The following is a 16,595-nucleotide window of genomic DNA, read 5'->3' on the forward strand; positions in this document are numbered from 1 at the left end:
TTTCCGGTAAGCTCTCGGGTATTTCCGGTCGCCTCTCGGCTGCTTTCGTCACTTTCGCGGCGCATGCGCGCTCGCTTGCTGCCTGCGCGGAAGCATGTGGCCGCGTTCGGAGCTGTCGGCGCGGCGCTGCCCGGCCCCGGGGCTGCGTGTGACGGTACGGGGGGCGAGCGGCCGCCTGGCTGCGGGGCGCCTCCTTCCCTACTGCACTTTGAATGGGGATAAGAGCACTGCTGGCACCCAGCTTTCGGGCTCTGTTAGTTCTGTTGCTTTAAGCCTGCTTGGAAACGAGTGGGAAAAGCAGCAGTGAGCTCTTCAAAACCGAACCGAACCACCTTGCTGTGCTTGCAACTTGAATAAAGAAACTCGGTGGAATTGCTTTTTAATCGTATCAGGTAATTCCATTTCAATCAGCCCGAACAGGGGGACCCGCGGCACCCATCAGGATGCACTCAGGCAGTGCAATGCATGCAGGGCTGCGTACAGAGCTGCCAGGGATGGGAAGTTCTCCTTTTTGCAGGCAGCAGCGCTGCTCCCCTGCAGCTCCACCCCGCTCATCTCCAGCACCGCCGTGGTCAGCTGCTGCTGCTGCTGCTGGCTGAAGGAGGAGAGCAAACCAGCAGCAGTGCTGTGCTCTGCCTTCGGCTCCAGGATGCTCCTCACCTTTGCAACAACAGAAGAAGTAAAATCAGCATTCTGACAATCCGCAGTTGGAAGTTAAGGCTCCATGATCTCTTCTGTCATCTGTAGCTGTACTGAACTGTGCACGTTTATGTACTTCTCACGCTTTACATTTTTGATTCCTGCCACGTTTGGAGCAGCGGCTCATTTCCCTCTCCCCAGGGTTTCCTCAAGCTGTGATACACTGCCAGCATCCCATAACATGAACGTTGCTTTGCTTGAACTCCCATTACCCCCACCCTCTGTTTAGAGCCAACCATCAATGCTGTATATTTCTCACCAGTTTAAGCTGTTGGGGCACAATCTTCACTTCCCAAGACTCCAGCAATAGCAGCAGCTGATCCTCTGTTAACTCTGGATCATTAAAAGAGATTTGTGCCACAAAGGCAGCGAATCACCCCGGGGTGTTTGCAGAGGTGAGAAGGCTGACCTGGGTCCTGCATTGGGTGCCTGCATTCTCAGCAGTTCTCTGGGCACTTCAAACTGCATGAATTGCACGGCCTCCCTATGGGACGAATGCAGGCATCGCTCTGTGCCTGCAGCCCTTACCAGTGAAGGCATCCAGAGTGTAGGAGATGGCTTCTGTCAGGCTGAGGAGATCACAGCGGGCAGAAATCCGAAGTGTGCTGAGCAGAACGTCCAAGTCTGGGCTCTGTGTCGTCAGCTCACAGTTATCAGGGTCATCGAGGATGGCTTCCATCTGTGAGAAAAAGGGGAGGAACTCGCAGGGTTTATTGAAGTTCCTGCAAAGGCTTCTTTGCAATGCACCACAGAGCCAAGAATCCCAGCACCTCTGTCATTCTGGGTGGGGATGAGGGCCAGGTGAATGTGGGGAGCTGTGCCACAGCTGTGTGCACAAAGCCTTCTGGAGATGTGATCACAGGTCAAGTCTTTGGACTCAGAAACTCTGCTTACCTTCTCGGTCAGCTCCTCAAGGAGGTTCCTGTCTCTCATGACAGCTTTGATGGACTTCACAACGATGGCATTCAGCTCATCAGCCAGCTGGGACAGAACGTGACACTTCTCCTTAACTTCTTTCTCCAGTGCATCTACTTCTCTGTGTGCAAAACCTGCAAGCCAGAAAGTGACCAAATATTCCACTTTTAAATGAGGCAATCCTGCAGTGATTGCCAGCCCTGTACAGAGAATCTAAAACACTTCTGTGAATACTGTCAAAGTAAATGATGCTCAGATTTGCGTTGGACGGTTGTGGCTCAGGTTGTAGGCAGTAGGCAGCAGCAGCTCTGGGGGTTTGTGAGTGTCCCAGGGGATCCCATCCTTCCCAGATGGGATAACAGTGGTGCAAAGAGGGATTAAAACACGGTGCTTACCGTCGGACACAAACGTTGGTTGATCATTCTCTGGAAAATGGTTGATACCTGTAACAGTACGAAGATGGAATTGCTGGGTTAGAAAACACCTGGAGCTGGATGGGTGGTGCTGGTTGTTTTGTTTTGGAAGGCTGTGCTGAGCATTGGCTCGGCTCTGGGTTGCCCAAAGCGTTGCAGCAAGTACAAGTTAAAACTGCTTCTGTCACAGAGCTGTGCTTGCAGACGAGCTCAGGGTAGAGCACATCGCAGAGCACTTCTGCTGTGCTGCGGAGTTTGCTGGGTGGAGGATCTGGGAGTTTCTGTGCCTCTTACCCCACGCTGCGTCCCCGATGGTCAGCTGCATCGCCCTGAAGGCCAGCGTGCAGCCCCTGGGGATGGTTATGCTCTGTTTGCTCCCGGTGGTGCCCTGGGCAGTGAAAAATCCCTTACTGGGCTGCGTGATGTACAGGGATGGGGAGGATGGGATCCCGAGCTGAGGAGAAGGCAAACCTTAGCAGAGAACTTGGCGTAAAGCTGAGCCATGAGCTTCGCCTCCGCCTCCGTGGATTCCTCGTATCGGGCCTCCTCTGAGGTCTCTATCGTTTCGTGGATCACGTACAAGTTCTGCCTGGCCTTCCTCAGCTGCTCGATGAAGGTGTGCTTCGTGTTGATTTTCCTAAAGGAGAGAAAGGATGCGGCGTCTGCTAAACGTGTCGCATTTTTGTTGCAGCAATGTAAGCTGCTCAGAGCCTGCAGCAGCATGCTCGTGTTCCTCGTGTTGTGCAGCGCATCAGTGTTGCAATGGAAGGCTCTGGGAGGGGAAAAAAGGGTTCAGCAACAGGCTGCAATTCCTGCTGTCCTCGGTGCGTTCCCCTTTGCCTGAGGAGTCTGATCTGATGGAGTCTGATCTGATGGAGTCTGATCTGATGGAGTCTGATCTGATGGAGGCGAATGCAAACCTGCCAGCGCTGCAGGGCCGTGCAGGGGAGCTGAGACTGGAATGGGAAGTGATCAAGTGTTTGTAATTACAGCAGTGCACAGTCTTGGCTTTGGCTGTTGGAAAACCACTGTGTGTGTGATGGAGGGGCGTAAAGCAGGGGGTGCAGTCTGCCTTGATGTCTTCCTTACCTTTCCTCTCTCAGTGCCTCAAGTTTGGGTACCAGGATGTGCTTCTTTTCCAGCTTGACGTGCCACTGCTTGGACACCGAGGCACCTCCTCCCAGTTCTACTTCTGCAGGCTCACTGGGGATGCTGAGGCTCCCATCCACGCTGTCTCTGATGCTTCCCGTGGTTGTGAACTCCCGTGGGCTGTGGCTCTCAGTGCTGGGAAGGAGGGACTCTGCAATGATGCGTTGTGTTACAGGCTGATGAGCTCCCGGTTGGCCACCGAGAGAAAGCAGGGCGGTGCAGGATGGTAAATGTGGGCTTTACCAACGCTGTCCTTCTCCTCCGCAGGCAGCAGCACGTCGTGGAGCTGGAATTCTGTCCTTCTGTAGGAGGGAAACGGGCGGAATCTGGCTTTCCTCTTCCTTCGAACCAGGCAAAGCAGCCTGAAGCGGTCTTGGTCTGAGATGCTGTGGACAGGAACCAGGTCTCCTTTGGGATCCATTTGCTTTGCTACTTTTTGGGTGACTTTTTTAAACATTCTGCAGCAGCTTTATGAATTCGCCACCCAAGGTGAGAAGTGCAGTCGTGCCTTAGGAAAGAAGACAAGCAAAATGAGTTGGGATACAAGTAGAAGGTCACAATAAAGTATCTTGCTTCTAATTTTGAGGATAATAACCCCCCCCAAAGAATACAAGAGTACAACTTGCATGAGATTACTTTCAAAAGGCACCCAGACAGGTCCTGATAGCAGCTGTGCCTTCCTGATCAGCCTTATTCAGGCTCATCCCTGTGCAGCTTGCAGGATTGGGTAAGGCTGAGAGCAGGGCTGGCTGTTTGGGGATGGAGCTTTGCTGTTGGAGCCCATGGCTGCTCCTCCAGCAGATGTTTTGTTTGCTCCATGTACCATCATACAGCACAGCAGCCTGGGCTGGGCATGGCTATTTAACCTCTGTACCACCTGCTGGGGTCCCCAGTGCTTTAATTAACGCATTGCTCTTACAGAGGCCTAAAGAAAGCAAATCTTGAGCAATTCCTTGCTGTTCTGTAGCTGTTGCTTTGCGTGCTCTGCGTTTCCCCCCATGTTGGTGCCCGGCAGAGCTCTGTTGTTTCGAAACAGAATGTTGGGAAAACAATTTGGTCGAAGTCTTAAAGGAAGTGAAAGTGTTGAAGGTGATGGGATGAGGAAGGAGAAGCGCTCGTTGTTTGCCAGAATGTTCCTCAGCATTTTGGTGTTTCTCATGGGTCGGCACTGACGCCTCCCCAGACCCCAACATCCCCACTGCTCTCCCTGCATCCCTGTTGGGAGAGCTGGAAATGGAAGCTGCTGGCAGGTTCTTAGTTCTGTAAGCAGAACTTTGGTCCGGTTTGATTTACGAGCTTTGATTTATGAGCAAAGCAGCTTCCTGTAGTTGAGGGGAAAAACAGGCTGTGTTATCACGTCTGTGCGCTGCTTTATTGTGTCGTGTTCAGGGGGAGTGGATCCCATCCAACAGCTGCTCTCCCCCCTCCCAGAAGGAGCACAGTCACATCCTGCCCAGGGAGGCTGCCCAGATTCACACATCCTCTCCGTTCCACTCAGACCCAGACGCAGCCATAAGCAAAGCACAGCGGTTCTCATTACAGCTGACTTTAAAAGTACGGGCACCCTTAAAGTTGTACCTGTCAGGGCTGTGAGGAGAAACCCTGTGACTTTGTAGGGAGTTGGAATAAGCCTCGGTTGCTGAACTGTGTGAGGAGAAAGAAGGACAAAGGGGGGAGGAGGGAGAGAGGAGAGAGGAGCGGCTGGAGAGAGGGACCGTGGCTCTGCGTTCCAGCTCTGATCCAGCTGATGGGGGCCTTTGGGCTGTGGAAGCTCATCCCTAAGTTTCAAAGTTCTGAAGTCCCGAGAGGAGCTGGGGACGGACTTTGAACCGTGGGAGAGAAATGTGGGGTGGCAGAACGGGGCAGCCCTCCCCCATCTGTGGGGCAGCTCTTACCTGGAGCCCTGGGGGGCTGTGGGGGTCCGTGATGCTGGAGGGGGGCTGGCTGGTTGTGGTGCCTGCAGTGCTTGCTGTGCTTGCTGTGCTTGCAGTGCTTGCAATGCCTCCTGTGCTTGCAGTGCTTGCTATGTGTGCCTCCTACCAGCCCGGAACTGACTGCCCTATAAGGAAAGAAGCACTGATGTAACCCCAACCCAGCAGCTTTCTCGCCCTCACTTCTGCTGTCCTGCTGTTCCAGCAGCTGTGGGCACCTTTCATTTGGTCCCTATGCACACTGTTCCTGGGCTGGAGGACTTTGCTGCTGTTGTGGCTCTGTTTTGCTCCCTGCCTGGCAGGATGAGGAGCAGTGCGTTCTGGTTAAGGCAGCACGGCTGGGTTGTGGTTGGATTGGATGAGCTTGGAGGCGTTTTCCAACCTGTGCAATGCTATGGTTGTAAAGCTGCAGAAGTGCAGTGCGTGGTGTGGGTGGGGGGCAGCAGTGCTGCACTTCTGGTAACCTGCATTCAGTGCTGCTTTGCTGGTGCTCTGCTGGATGCATGGGGTTGGTGGGGCGCCCCCCCCCCGCCGCGGGGGGGGGGGGTGTCTGAGCAGTGCTGATTGATATCTGAAGGATGGGGGATGGGGCCGGGCTGTGCTCAGCAGTGCCCAGCAATGGGATGAGGGCAGCGGGCACAGCTTGCAGCTCAGCGCCCCCCGTCCACACATAAAGGGACAGAGCCTGGAGCAGCTGCCAGACAGGCGAGGAGGGGGGAACAGGAGCTGCTGTGGGGGGCTTTGGACCCTTCTGACCCCTGCAGCTCTGTGGTCCGTGAGGTTCCAGCTCAGCTTTGCCTGGTGAGCCTGCGGTCACAGGGGGCATCAATGAGCAGAACGGCCCAGAGGGAACCCAAGGAGCCAAGCAGGAGTTTTTACATGAATACTCACTTTATTAGTTTCTCTTAGAACGCTGTACAAAGGAGTAATAAAAATATTCACACTTTGTTTTAGAAAGTTCTCTACACGAGACTTCGGTATCCACAGCATAAAGAAGGGCTGCTGGCAAAAACCAAACCAAAACCAAACCCTAAAACTATGTACAATGTCAGAATGTTCTCTTAAAAAAAGCAAAACGAAACGAATTCAGCTTCAATTGATCCGAGGAGGACACATCAACGCAAGGACCTGCATGCTTAAAAGAATCTGAGGCGGTGATGGAGCCATGGAAGCCCCAGTCAGAAACATCAGCGCCTTAATAACGGCAACCCAACCGCTGCCCCCTTCTCAAGGGCCAGTACCAACTTTCTATTAAAAAAAGCAAACCAAAAATACGATTAAAAAAAGACCTCGGGATGAAGTAGCCCTAAATCTCAGGGTTTCCTTTGTTTCTTTTAAAGGCTTTTTGTTTGTTTGTTTGTTTGTTTGTTTTCCTGCAATGGTTTGGACTGCGAGAAATCCCACCGGGAACTGCAGGGCAGGAGCCCTGGCTGATGGAGCAGTGCTGCCTGCTGCTGCCTGCTGTCCCCATGTGTGCACGATGGCCTCGCCGGCCTCAGGCCGTGCTCATCTGAAGCTGTTCTGCACTTATTGCAGGACCAAAGAAAAACCCTGAAGGATTTCAGTGCCTGCAGTCCCACCTCCTGCGTTCCCCAGCTCACGGCTGCGCACAGAAGCAGCGCAGGCTGGAGAGGAGGATCGAAATCCCGTTTAAAATCGCTGCCCGTCGATGATCTCCTGCACGTCCCTGTGGGGGAGAGCAGCCTTGGTGCACCCAGCTCACTGCTGTAAGAACTTAACAAGCAGAAATAGGGCAGAAGTGGCTTTGGTGCTGTGCTTTCCCAGCTCTGCAGCGCAGACCCTTCAGCAGAGGCTCCCTGGGACAGCAGTGCTGGCAGGGAGGATCCAGGCACAGAGCAGCGAGCGTCGTTTGCCCAGCAGGACCCAGTGCTGTTCTTGGAGGTTCCTTTCCTGTTCCTAATTCTGGTAGCTCCCCTTAGGATGGCATCTGAAGGAAGATCTGAGATCAGTCATTGTCCCAGTAGCCATTAATCCGATGAAACCACCTCACACACTGCTTTATCAACACAAAGCCCTTCGACTCTGTGTTTCTCCAGTTTTAATTAACATTCCTTTTGATTGGATTGACTGCATGAGTCCAACTTAAGATGCTGCATAGCAGAAATGCTCCACGTGCCTTGGATAGAATGTCATCTGCCACATATCCCCAAATGAGGACACCTGTAATGGCTATTTGAATCATTCCAGTTAAATAAAGTGGGAGAAGTTTGCTATTGTAATTAAGGCTTTGCCCCACGAGGAGCTCTGGACCCTGGGCTTGAAAACCTGCCTTTTCCAGAAGTCTGTAATTCCATTCTGTATTGTTTTACTGATGGTCTTCCATTGAACAGGACAGAACCGGGCGCCCATCTGTCAGCTACCAGCACAAACAGCAGATGCTCCAACCCCAGCAGTAACACTGCGATGGAGCCGAGCCCCAAAACACAACTGCTCTGACCTGCAATAGCTCACACATACCTACAGACAACCAGCAGATGCCCTATGGATGGGAGTCACGTTTTTAAGTCAAAGCACCCTTGGTAAAACAACGACTTCTGCTGCATAAAAGCTTGTATTTTCCCCCTTTATATTATGCCTAAACAAGCAGTGTTTGCTTCTCCTGGAGGTTCCCCACTGGATGTGGGTTCGTGTGCTCCTGTTAGGAGCAGCTGCTGCAGCACTGCAGTGTCCACAGGCATCCCAGGCACTGGTGCTGTTCATTCCTCCCTAATTTCCAAAGTACTGATTGACAAAATAGTTCTAGTGTGACAAAAAGAAGTGTTTCTTTCCCCAAAGTCATTGTCTGGTAGCTTACAGAGTACATCAGCTTTAGGGTCTGCAGTACCTTAACTAAAGCAGCAGTCCTCATTCAGGGCGGTTTAACCCCCACCCAGTCAGGTATCCACGATCTGCCAAGCTCTCACTGGAGATCAGCACTCAAACACCAACCCTCCTTCTGCCTTCCTTTCCACTTCCAGCATTTCCATCGTTCAAACCTATTGGGTGATGACCCCGTGCATCCCAGCAAGGCTCTGAGCCATGTTAACTGTTTTCTCCCTTTGCTGCAGCAGCCTGGTGAGTTTGGGACACAAGTAAAGCCTGATATTATGCATGGAGCAGTGCTAGGTCTTATATAGCAGATCTTGGAGCTCCTCTGTGCCCTGTGCTCAGACCCTCAAACAGAACTCAGCATCCACTCTGACTTCTCAAGCCAGACTCGGCTAAGTAAGAACAAACCCAGCATGTTTAAAACGCCTTCATTGGCCGTGTGAGACAACGTGAGCACAACAAAAAATGCAGGTTGCTGTCAAGGAAAGCATGAGCAAAACCACGTTTCACCCAGCACACAGCTTGCAAGAAAAACCAATTGCTTTGAACAGCAGAAAGGCATCTTGGCCACGAAAGCTAAACCTGCAGCCCTCCTGTGTTCCAGTGGTGGTTGGAGGGGGACGAAGGCTTGATTTTATTCCTATACAAAACCATCTGCTGTCTTTGGTGACACAAAGACCCTTCCCTTGGTCAGGTCAGTGTGCTGCTGGTGCAGGGATCGGCCCTGGGGTCCGCAGCGCTTCGTCGCCACGTGGAGGCTTCCATGCTGAGTTAATTGGAGAACGGGCAGATCTCATTAACGGCTGCGTGGGCTGAGGAGACCGAGGGGATGGATGGAGGAGGAGAGCTCAAATCGCTGCCACCAGCCTCTGCAGCAGCACCCAGCCCTCGCACGTCTGCACCCATCGCTCTTTGCTTCCTCCCAGGCTCGTGCAGCTCCGCGCAGCAGGGGAGCACCTGCAGTCCATCACCCCGACGAGCTGCACCTCAGTCCTTCGTCCAAACGCTTCGCTGCCTGAGTGCTTGAAAAGTTGAGAGGTTCGGGATGGGAAGCAAAGTCATCCAAGCTGGAAGCCACAGCTGGGAGTTGGGATCTTTTCCCTGGACCGGACGGCCGCTCCCCCAGGACGCACAGAGCTGCCCAGCACGCAGGTCGTCGCTTTTTGCCTGTGCTGCTTTCAGTTGAACTTCCTTTCCCGGCGGCGTGAAAGATTTCAAAATAAAAGATCTGTCATTCTGTTCCCCTCCCTTCTCTTCCTCTGCCCAAGAAGTGGAAATAAAACCTGAAACCATCCAATATTGGGAGAGTTCGGCTGCGTCCCTTTCGATTTCCTCGCGCATCGCTTTAAAGCACCAAAGCCTCGGAAAGGGAGATCATGTTAAAGTGCATTTACCACAGCAATAGTACCAGCACTAAAAGCTTTTCCCCTCACCCCTGTTCTCGTCGCACCTGGGATAGATGAAAGCCATCCCACAATTCGGCCTCTTTGTACCTTGGAGTCTCGGTGTGTCTGCATCTATTTCTGATGCTGGAATAAAGGAAGTCCAGCATCCTGCTCCTCGCTAAACTCTACTCTGGAGCTTCTTTAGATTTATTGGGCATGAGGATCCAGCATGCGGTGTATGTCTATTGGGTACTGCATTTAAACAGCTGCTGTGAAACTATCCCAGTGTGGGCAGGGGGGAATGGGAGCGAGGAGGAGGAACCTCCCCCAGCTCCGCTGCTCCTCCATCCGCACACTTCAGTACTTGTTGATCCCAAAGATCCGCACTCCGTGGAACTGAGGCAGTTTGGGGATCAGGACGCTCATCAGGGAGATGGTGTTGATGACGAAGTGTATCCGGTCGTACTTGGTGTAAAAGCTGGTTAGAAAATACCTGCGGGGAACACAAAGAGACAGCCGGATGATGGCACGCCGCGAGCTTCGCTTCCTGTGAGCTCCGCTCCCCCCCGGCACTCACAGCACGATGGGCATGATGGTCAGGAACTTGCGGGATGCCGTGAACTGCACGCCGTAATCCATCTGCTCCCAGTGCGTCAGCAGCCGCGCCTTGCCCTGGTCTGGCGTCTCGAAAGGGGTTCCTTTCACGGTGTGCAGGAAGATGTACATGCTCTGCAGCGGACACAAAGGCGGTGTGAGGCGTGCCTGGGGCTCCGCACCCGCCGGCAGCGGCTCAGCTTCAGCCAGAGGAGCGCAGCAGTGAGGGAGGGAGGCTTGCAGCAGCGCTTTGCTCCGCTAGAGGGATGCGCCGCCATCACTGCCGACCCAAAGCAGCCCCGGGGGGAAGGAAGGCTGCAAGCTGGGGCGGCTCTGCTAAGAGCAACGCTCCCTCTGCTCTCATGCGTGAGGAAAGGGAGCTGCGAGATTACAGCACTGGGATCTGTGGGATCAGGAGATCGGCACGGCCTGGCTGCAGTGTGCAACAGCGCTGCTAAATGCTGTCGAAAAAAAGTGCTGCTGGAGCTGCAGGCAGAACGGAGCAGTTCCTGTCTGATACACCAGCAGCGTTTGGCTCAGCCGTGTCTTCCACACTCAGCCCTCACTGCCCTCAACTCCTCTCTGTTCCCAGGACCAAAGTTTGTGCTGGCAGAGGAAAGCAGGGCGAGGAGCTGGGCGAAATGCAGGCAGCTGTGCTGCACTCAGCCCCCAGCAGTTGGAGCTCTGGGTTTATTGGCGTGTTTATGTATTTTTGTATCACTAGAGATAACACGAGCAGCCCCAAGGATTTGCTCACCGCTGGCATGCTCCCAGGCAGAGATGTTGACATAAAGGGCACAAACTCGGTGGCTGTAGCTCCGAAATATTTTGCCTCTTTGACCCGGGGGTGGCTTACCATGTTGTGAATGATGTTGGTGAGAGTCCAAACCACGGGGACACTGAAGAAGGGGATGCTGAGGAGCACGACGTGCAGCAGCCCGATGCCAAGGACGTAGGACAGCCAGATGCCCCGGCTGTTCATCACACGTGTGTTGGGGTTCACCTCGCTGTGCGCCGTTCCCACGTTCATGTTGGCTCTTGTCTTCGCCCTCTGAAACAAAACCAGAGGCAGGTCAGTGCCCAGGTCACTGTTTTCATCCACGTTTCTCAGCTAAGCTTGCTGGGAAGCTGAGAGCTGTCTTACCAGCTATCAGGGATTACAGGAAAGAACGTAACTTAGAGCCACTGCAATGCAGAATATCTTTACACAGAGATCACAGAAGGTCTTGCATAAAATACTCAGTCTGTTTCCCAAGGGCGTAACGCAGCCTGTCCCTTGCACAGCAGACCCCGAAGCGATGACTTTTCCCTGATGTTTAGCCTCGTGCTTTTGCTGCTTTGGTTTCCACAGCTGAAAACCAACCCAAGCTGCTGCTCTGTCCAGCTCTCAGTCTCAGGAGGCGAGCCCACGCCAGATCTGACATTATGCTCTGAATGTTGCTGCCAGCTACTCCGAGTTCCCTTTCTGAGTGCTGGGCCTGGCTTCTTTCAGCAGCTGCCGTGCTCTGAGCCTGCCTGGTGCTCACTGACACAGCATGAGTGCAGCTCTGGGACGCTCGCTGCGAGCTGATGGATGCTGCCGTGCCCTTACTGCCACTCAGGGAGCTTTAGGTCTGGAAAAGGTTTTTGTTTAGCAGAAAAGAGCCTCCGGATCTGCAGGTTGCTGGGTCAGTGGCTGTGGGGTATTCTGGACAAAGCAGCCTGGTTTGGGGGCAGGAGTGGAGCTGGAGGTCAGCGCTGGGACAGCAGCTCCATCCTCAATGAGGCACAGCCCCTAATGGCTCTCAGAAGGAAATCTGGGGGTCGTGCTGGAGTATAACACGAGTTGAAGATGTCGTGTAATGGGGGGAAAAGAGGGGGAAAAAAAAGGGAAGGAAGAAAAGCAACTACCGCTGTGGAATGTGTAAACAGGAGTGCTGCTTGCCAGACAGGAGAAATAATCCTCCCAGATATTGGTGAGGCCTCAGCTGAGTGCTGTCCAGTTCTGGGAGGAGCTGGAGGATGTCCAGGGCAGAACTGTGAGAATGAGCAGAGGTGGAGGAAAAACATGACCTGCAAGGCCGTGCTGGAGGAAATGGGTTTGTTTAGTCTAGAGGACATTCAAAAAAGAGGTGATGAACGGACCCCAAACGCTTACAGGGTCTCTGCAGAGAGAATGGGGACCAAAGCGTGCAATGGAGGTTCAGAGCAATGCAATAACACAGAAAGCTGGTGTGGGATAAAGTGCAATTTCTGTCTGGGATCAACCAGGGCTCTAAAAACTAATGAGCAACTGCTGTGTGCTGCTGTCTGCCAGGCAGGGCAGCGGGGTGGCAAAGGACAAAGCTCAGAAGCTGAATGTGAAGCAATTCTCCTCTGCCTCAGTTTCCTCACTTGCTGCAGTGATTGGGGTGGTGAAGCTCTCATTGATACAGCACAGGAGGTTAATTTGCTCTTGCGAAGAGAGCAGTGGGGAAGTCAAGCATTAGGCCATGTGATAATGGAGCATGCTTTTCCAACCCTGCTTTCCCCACCTTAAAAACCTGCCCTCGGTGAATCTTTTTCAAATTCTGGACTGTTTTCACAGCCCTGGCCTGAGCTCTTTGCTCACTTCAGATTGCACACAGAGCTTTGCACGTTATTGCAAAAGCCTGGCTGGGAGCAAACTCCCAAACACAGCTCCCTGCCCCCAGCCCAGATCCCTCCTGGTTTGCTGTCTGATTTTACACCGGGGATTCGTTCACCTGCAGAAAAAAAAACCCCAAAGCAAACCACAAAAGCAGGAGGAGCTCCAGTTCCACAGCTCTGAGCTGTGCAACGCTGGGTCCTGGCAGGGTGACGTTTCCCCAGGCTGAGGGTGAAGGTCGGCGCCGCGCTGACGTGGGACGGGGGCTGAGAAAGGAGGGGAGAAGTGCTGAGCACAGCTGGATGGGAGCAGAGCGCAGCGATGGGGGTCTGGGGCCTTTCCTCACCGCCCAGACCGCCACACGCTGCGGGTCCCAATGCTGCTCCAGCCCCGAGCCTCGCAGCGACGCCCCGCAGCGCCGTTTCACCCCTCCGTGCTGAGCGAGGCACAACCGACGGCAGCACTTCGCGCTCCCGTCGTCGTCGATCAGCTGCTGCGCGACCCGCAGCCCCCATTCGGCGGCCCGTGCGTTCCTCGCCCCCTGCTTCGCTCCCACAGGAGCGTCCCCCCCCCCCCCCGCCCCGTTCTGCCACCCAACAGACGCCTCGGCCCGGTTGCTGTGCTGGCTCTTTGCCCGGCAGCTCCCGCGCAGGGTTTTATCGGAGGGCTGCAGAGGTGGGGAGGGCAGCGGGCGCTTATCTCAGTCGATCTGCGCGTTCCCAGCAAGCAGGAGATTACGATCCGACGGACGGAGCCGAGATCCCCATCTCCGGCAGCAGCGGCAGCAGCAAATCCCCACCTCCCGAGCGAATGAATATTTTAAACCCTTCTTTGCAAGATGGCAACGCTGTTCGAACCGGAGGATCGAGCGCCTCGGTGATGGCAGCGAACGCGGCAGGGGTCGGACGGCAGCACCGCTCCGCGCCCCGCGAGGCTGCGCGATGTCGGGCCGGGAAAACTCCGCGCACAAAGGAAGCGCTACAAGTGAGCGCTGCGGGGAGGCGCGGCGAATCCCGCAGCCGCAGACAAAGCCCCGGCCTCATCGCAACTGCCGTACGGCTCGGCTCGGCACGGGAAGGGCCCGCTGCCCCGCAGCGCTCACCGAGCCCCGCTCCCAGCGCTCGGCCGCTCTGCTCGCCTCTCCCCGACTCCCATCCCCGCCGGCCCCGGAGCGCGGAGCTCCGCCGCGTGCCCCGCACGGCCGCCCGGTCCCGCACCCGGCCCGCACTCACCGCCCGGCCCGGCTCCTTCAGCCCCGGCTCGGCCCGGGATCTCCGCCGCGCTCCCGGCGGACACCTCGGCACGGCCCGCCCCGCCGCCCGGCACCACGGGAGCTGTAGTGCGGCAGCGCCGTGCGGGGGGGCGGTGCGGGAGCGGAGCCGTGCGGGGCAGCGCTGCGCCGCGACGGCACGGCGGGGCGGCTGAGGGATCGCGCTGCCTCCTGCCCTGCTGCCCTTCGGGGTCGGTGCTGCGGGCTGTGTGTGCGCGGTGCTCCGGTGGTGGCTGATGCGTCCCCACCGCTTTGTTTTTTTCCTGCCCCCTGATGGGAAAAGCGCCCCGCCGCGCTCGGGTGTTTCAGTAGCGTGCATCGTGTGGGAAATAAAGTCAATTTGTGGCCAGAAAAGAAAGTGCTCCGGAGTTCTACTGAGCAGCAGCTGAACGCTGTGCTGTGAGCCTGCTTGCTGACCAGCTTTGGCTTTTGGGATTTATGGGAATATCGTATGGGAATATTGGGATACTGGCTTTAGCTACTGCGATTTCAGATCCCCTGCAGAACTGTTTCGTGCACCGAGGGATGCGGGCACCTCAGCCCCTGCAGCCCTGCAATCAGTGGCTCTGAGCTCTGTGCTCAGTGCCCCCCAGCCCTGCAGCTCCATGCATGCGCTGCACCACGCGTGGCTGAGAGCTGCGGGCTGTGGGTGCGGTGCTGCAGTGCTGGGCACCATCTGTCCCGGCCTTTGTCAGTGCAGCCGTCGCCGCTCACCACGTGCACCCCTGGTGTGCAGCCATCTGTGCAGCCTTTGTGCACGCTGAGCTCCTGCTGGGGAGCAGCAGAGGGTGCAGCACAGCCGAGCTGCTCGGCGGGGTGTTGTTTGGGCAGCTTTGGGGTTGCTCGATGCTCAAAGCCCCCCCCGGGCTGCCTCCCCCGATGCTGAGCACCTCGTGTGTGCCCTCATGAGCCAGAGCATGGATCCGGTGCAGCGCTGCTGCTGGATGGGACCGAGGCGGTCTGAGCATCACACGGCAGCACTGTGCTGCAAACTGAGCACGGCTCTGCCTTCCCACAGCCAGCGTTTCCCCTGCCAGCTGCTCCTGAAGGGCCTCGGGCACGGGGGGACCTGGCAGGAAAACCCACCCGCAGCCTCTCGGTGCTGCAGGGATGCTGTAGCGGAGGCGGGATCCCGCGGGAGCAGCCCTGCTTTGCAGGGGAGCCACGCACACGGCAGCTCTATTTTTATCCCCACTCCTGCCTGACTGAGCGGCTCCCTCTGCGCGGTGACATCTAATTTAGCAGCTTCCCCACACCCCGCTGACTCTGCACGTGAGGGGGAAGCACAATGCGGCGGCTATTTTTAAACGCCCATAAATATTAATCCCGCTCGGTGATGCAGCAGCAGCTTCTCTCTCTCACTGCCGGTGGGAGCGCAGGGGGGGGCGCCCGCTCCTTGGGCTCCCCAGCCCGCATTCACCCCCACAGGGGACACCGGCTTTTGGGGGTGGAGCGGTCCTTGGGGGGGATTCGGACCCGCACCCGCAGCCCAGGCTGATGATTGGAGCAGTCACTGTGCGGTGGGGTCCGCGTTCCCTTCTGTTTGCTGGCCCCACCGCCGGCTCGATGCTGGCTCTGTGTAGTGGCAGGGAGGAGCTGGTGCTGGCTGATTTTAGCCAGCCGTGCCGCTGCAGCAGTGGGAAGGGGTCTGCACAGGGCTGTGCTGCACTGCAGCCTTGAGATTTTGGGTTCTACGTGGTGTGGGAGGGCTGGAGAGCCGGTGGCGCTGCCGCTGAGGAGCTCGGAGCTTCTCCAGCCAAACAGGGAGAAATGAATGGGCTCGTGCCCTGGGAGCAGCCAGTGGTTCCCCGGTTTCAGTCCCCCAGGACAGGCCCAGCCCCATCGCAGCACGGCGTGGGGCTCTGCTCCATTTGCAGCCCCAGCGGCGGCGACGCCGACCTCCCTCCTGCCAGCGCCGGATGGGAGCGAAGCCACGCGGTGTGCGCCGACCTCTGCGCCCGCAGCCCCGCGCTGACGGCACCGCACCGGGCCTGGCTCCAGCCGTGCTGCGCTCGGGGCGGCTGCCGTCAGGTTGTGTTCTGCTAATGGGGCCGAGACGCAGGCCAGGCGCCTCGTAAACCGTTTATCCTCCCCGAGCAGCGGGAGATGATCAGCGCGATCTCTCCAAGGAGAACCGCGGATGGGGCGCGGGCGGCCACCGGCGTCCTTGTTGGCAGCACGGCAAGGGCACGGCCCTCGGCCCCGCGGCTCCGGCGCCCGGTGACCCGCAGGGACGAGTCCCGGTGCCGGCTGCCTGCTGGGGGCGGCCCCGGCCCGGAGCACCGGAGCCCGGTAACGGCGGCCGCTCTCCATGGTCCTGAGCCGGCCCCGGTGCCGGTCCCCACGTGGCTCATCGAGCCCCGGGCTGGGCGGCTCGCGGCAGGGCTGGGGACCCGCACCGGGACCCGCAGGGCTCCGCCTGCCTCGCCGCCCGCCGCGGCTCGGGTTTCCCCAAGTAAGCGATGCCGGTGCCGACGGGAGGCGGCGGGCAGGAGGGGATCACGCTCCGTGGAGGAGGGGGAAAAGCCGGGGGCGATCCCTGGGCGGTGGGGAGCGGGGGCAGCCCCGGGCTGCGGAGAGAGGCGGGAGGGCAGAGCCCGGCTCCGGGCAGCGCCCGCCAGCGCCATTCCCACACGGGGTCCCGGGGATCCCGGAGTCTCCGTTGGTTGTGGCCGCCCCGAGCCCCGAGCTTGGGGGTCCCGGACGCTCCAGGCGGGGTTCTCCCCGTGTCCCCCCAGGAAGGAGTCCCGCGGCTCAGCCTCGACCCGAACCGGGCGTGGAGAGGAGCCCGGGGCGAGGCGGGGG

General features: G+C 57.0%; 2 protein-coding genes across 3 annotated transcripts; both read right to left on the reverse strand.

The window, feature by feature from the left end:
- Window positions 1-362: 362 nt before the first annotated feature.
- On the reverse strand, window positions 363-5,432 carry GSDMA (gasdermin A). Its single transcript, XM_042836900.1, has 11 exons — window positions 5,326-5,432; window positions 5,072-5,235; window positions 3,420-3,684; window positions 3,117-3,327; window positions 2,499-2,664; window positions 2,322-2,415; window positions 2,010-2,057; window positions 1,594-1,748; window positions 1,228-1,378; window positions 959-1,032; window positions 363-660 (listed from the first exon to the last, which is right to left on the reverse strand). Exons 3-11 carry the CDS (start codon window positions 3,631-3,633, stop codon window positions 439-441), a joined length of 1,335 nt encoding a protein of 444 aa, XP_042692834.1. The 5' UTR covers window positions 3,634-3,684; window positions 5,072-5,235; window positions 5,326-5,432; the 3' UTR covers window positions 363-438.
- A 547-nt stretch (window positions 5,433-5,979) lies between these two features.
- On the reverse strand, window positions 5,980-13,818 carry ORMDL3 (ORMDL sphingolipid biosynthesis regulator 3). 2 transcript variants are annotated; one of them, XM_042836899.1, is made up of 4 exons: window positions 13,753-13,818; window positions 10,772-10,966; window positions 9,899-10,050; window positions 5,980-9,814 (listed from the first exon to the last, which is right to left on the reverse strand). In XM_042836899.1, the coding sequence occupies exons 2-4, from the start codon at window positions 10,943-10,945 to the stop codon at window positions 9,679-9,681; spliced, it is 462 nt and encodes a 153-aa protein (XP_042692833.1). In that variant the 5' UTR covers window positions 10,946-10,966; window positions 13,753-13,818; the 3' UTR covers window positions 5,980-9,678. The 2 variants fall into 2 exon arrangements, with proteins under 2 accessions (XP_042692833.1, XP_042692832.1); XM_042836898.1 differs by lacking the exon at window positions 13,753-13,818 and adding an exon at window positions 11,806-12,660.
- Window positions 13,819-16,595: the final 2,777 nt, after the last annotated feature.

This window comes from Centrocercus urophasianus, unplaced genomic scaffold, assembly GCF_019232065.1.
Source record: "Centrocercus urophasianus isolate 14NV4802_14NV808 unplaced genomic scaffold, USGS_Curo_1.0 seq_645, whole genome shotgun sequence".
NCBI lineage: Eukaryota > Metazoa > Chordata > Aves > Galliformes > Phasianidae > Centrocercus > Centrocercus urophasianus.

Coding starts and splice junctions, on each gene's coding strand:
- GSDMA (XM_042836900.1), bottom strand. CDS start 3,633: ATGTTTAAAAAAGTCACCCAAAAAGTAGCAAAGCAAATGGATCCCAAA. Junction 3,328..3,419: donor GGAGGAGAAGGACAGCGTTG/GTAAAGCCCACA, acceptor GCATCATTGCAG/AGTCCCTCCTTCCCAGCACT. Junction 1,749..2,009: donor ACCAACGTTTGTGTCCGACG/GTAAGCACCGTG, acceptor TCTGGCTTGCAG/GTTTTGCACACAGAGAAGTA.
- ORMDL3 (XM_042836898.1), bottom strand. CDS start 12,015: ATGTCCTCTAGACTAAACAAACCCATTTCCTCCAGCACGGCCTTGCAG. Junction 10,967..11,805: donor TGTTTACACATTCCACAGCG/GTAGTTGCTTTT, acceptor GTTTTGTTTCAG/AGGGCGAAGACAAGAGCCAA. Junction 10,051..10,771: donor CCAACATCATTCACAACATG/GTAAGCCACCCC, acceptor TGTCCGCTGCAG/AGCATGTACATCTTCCTGCA.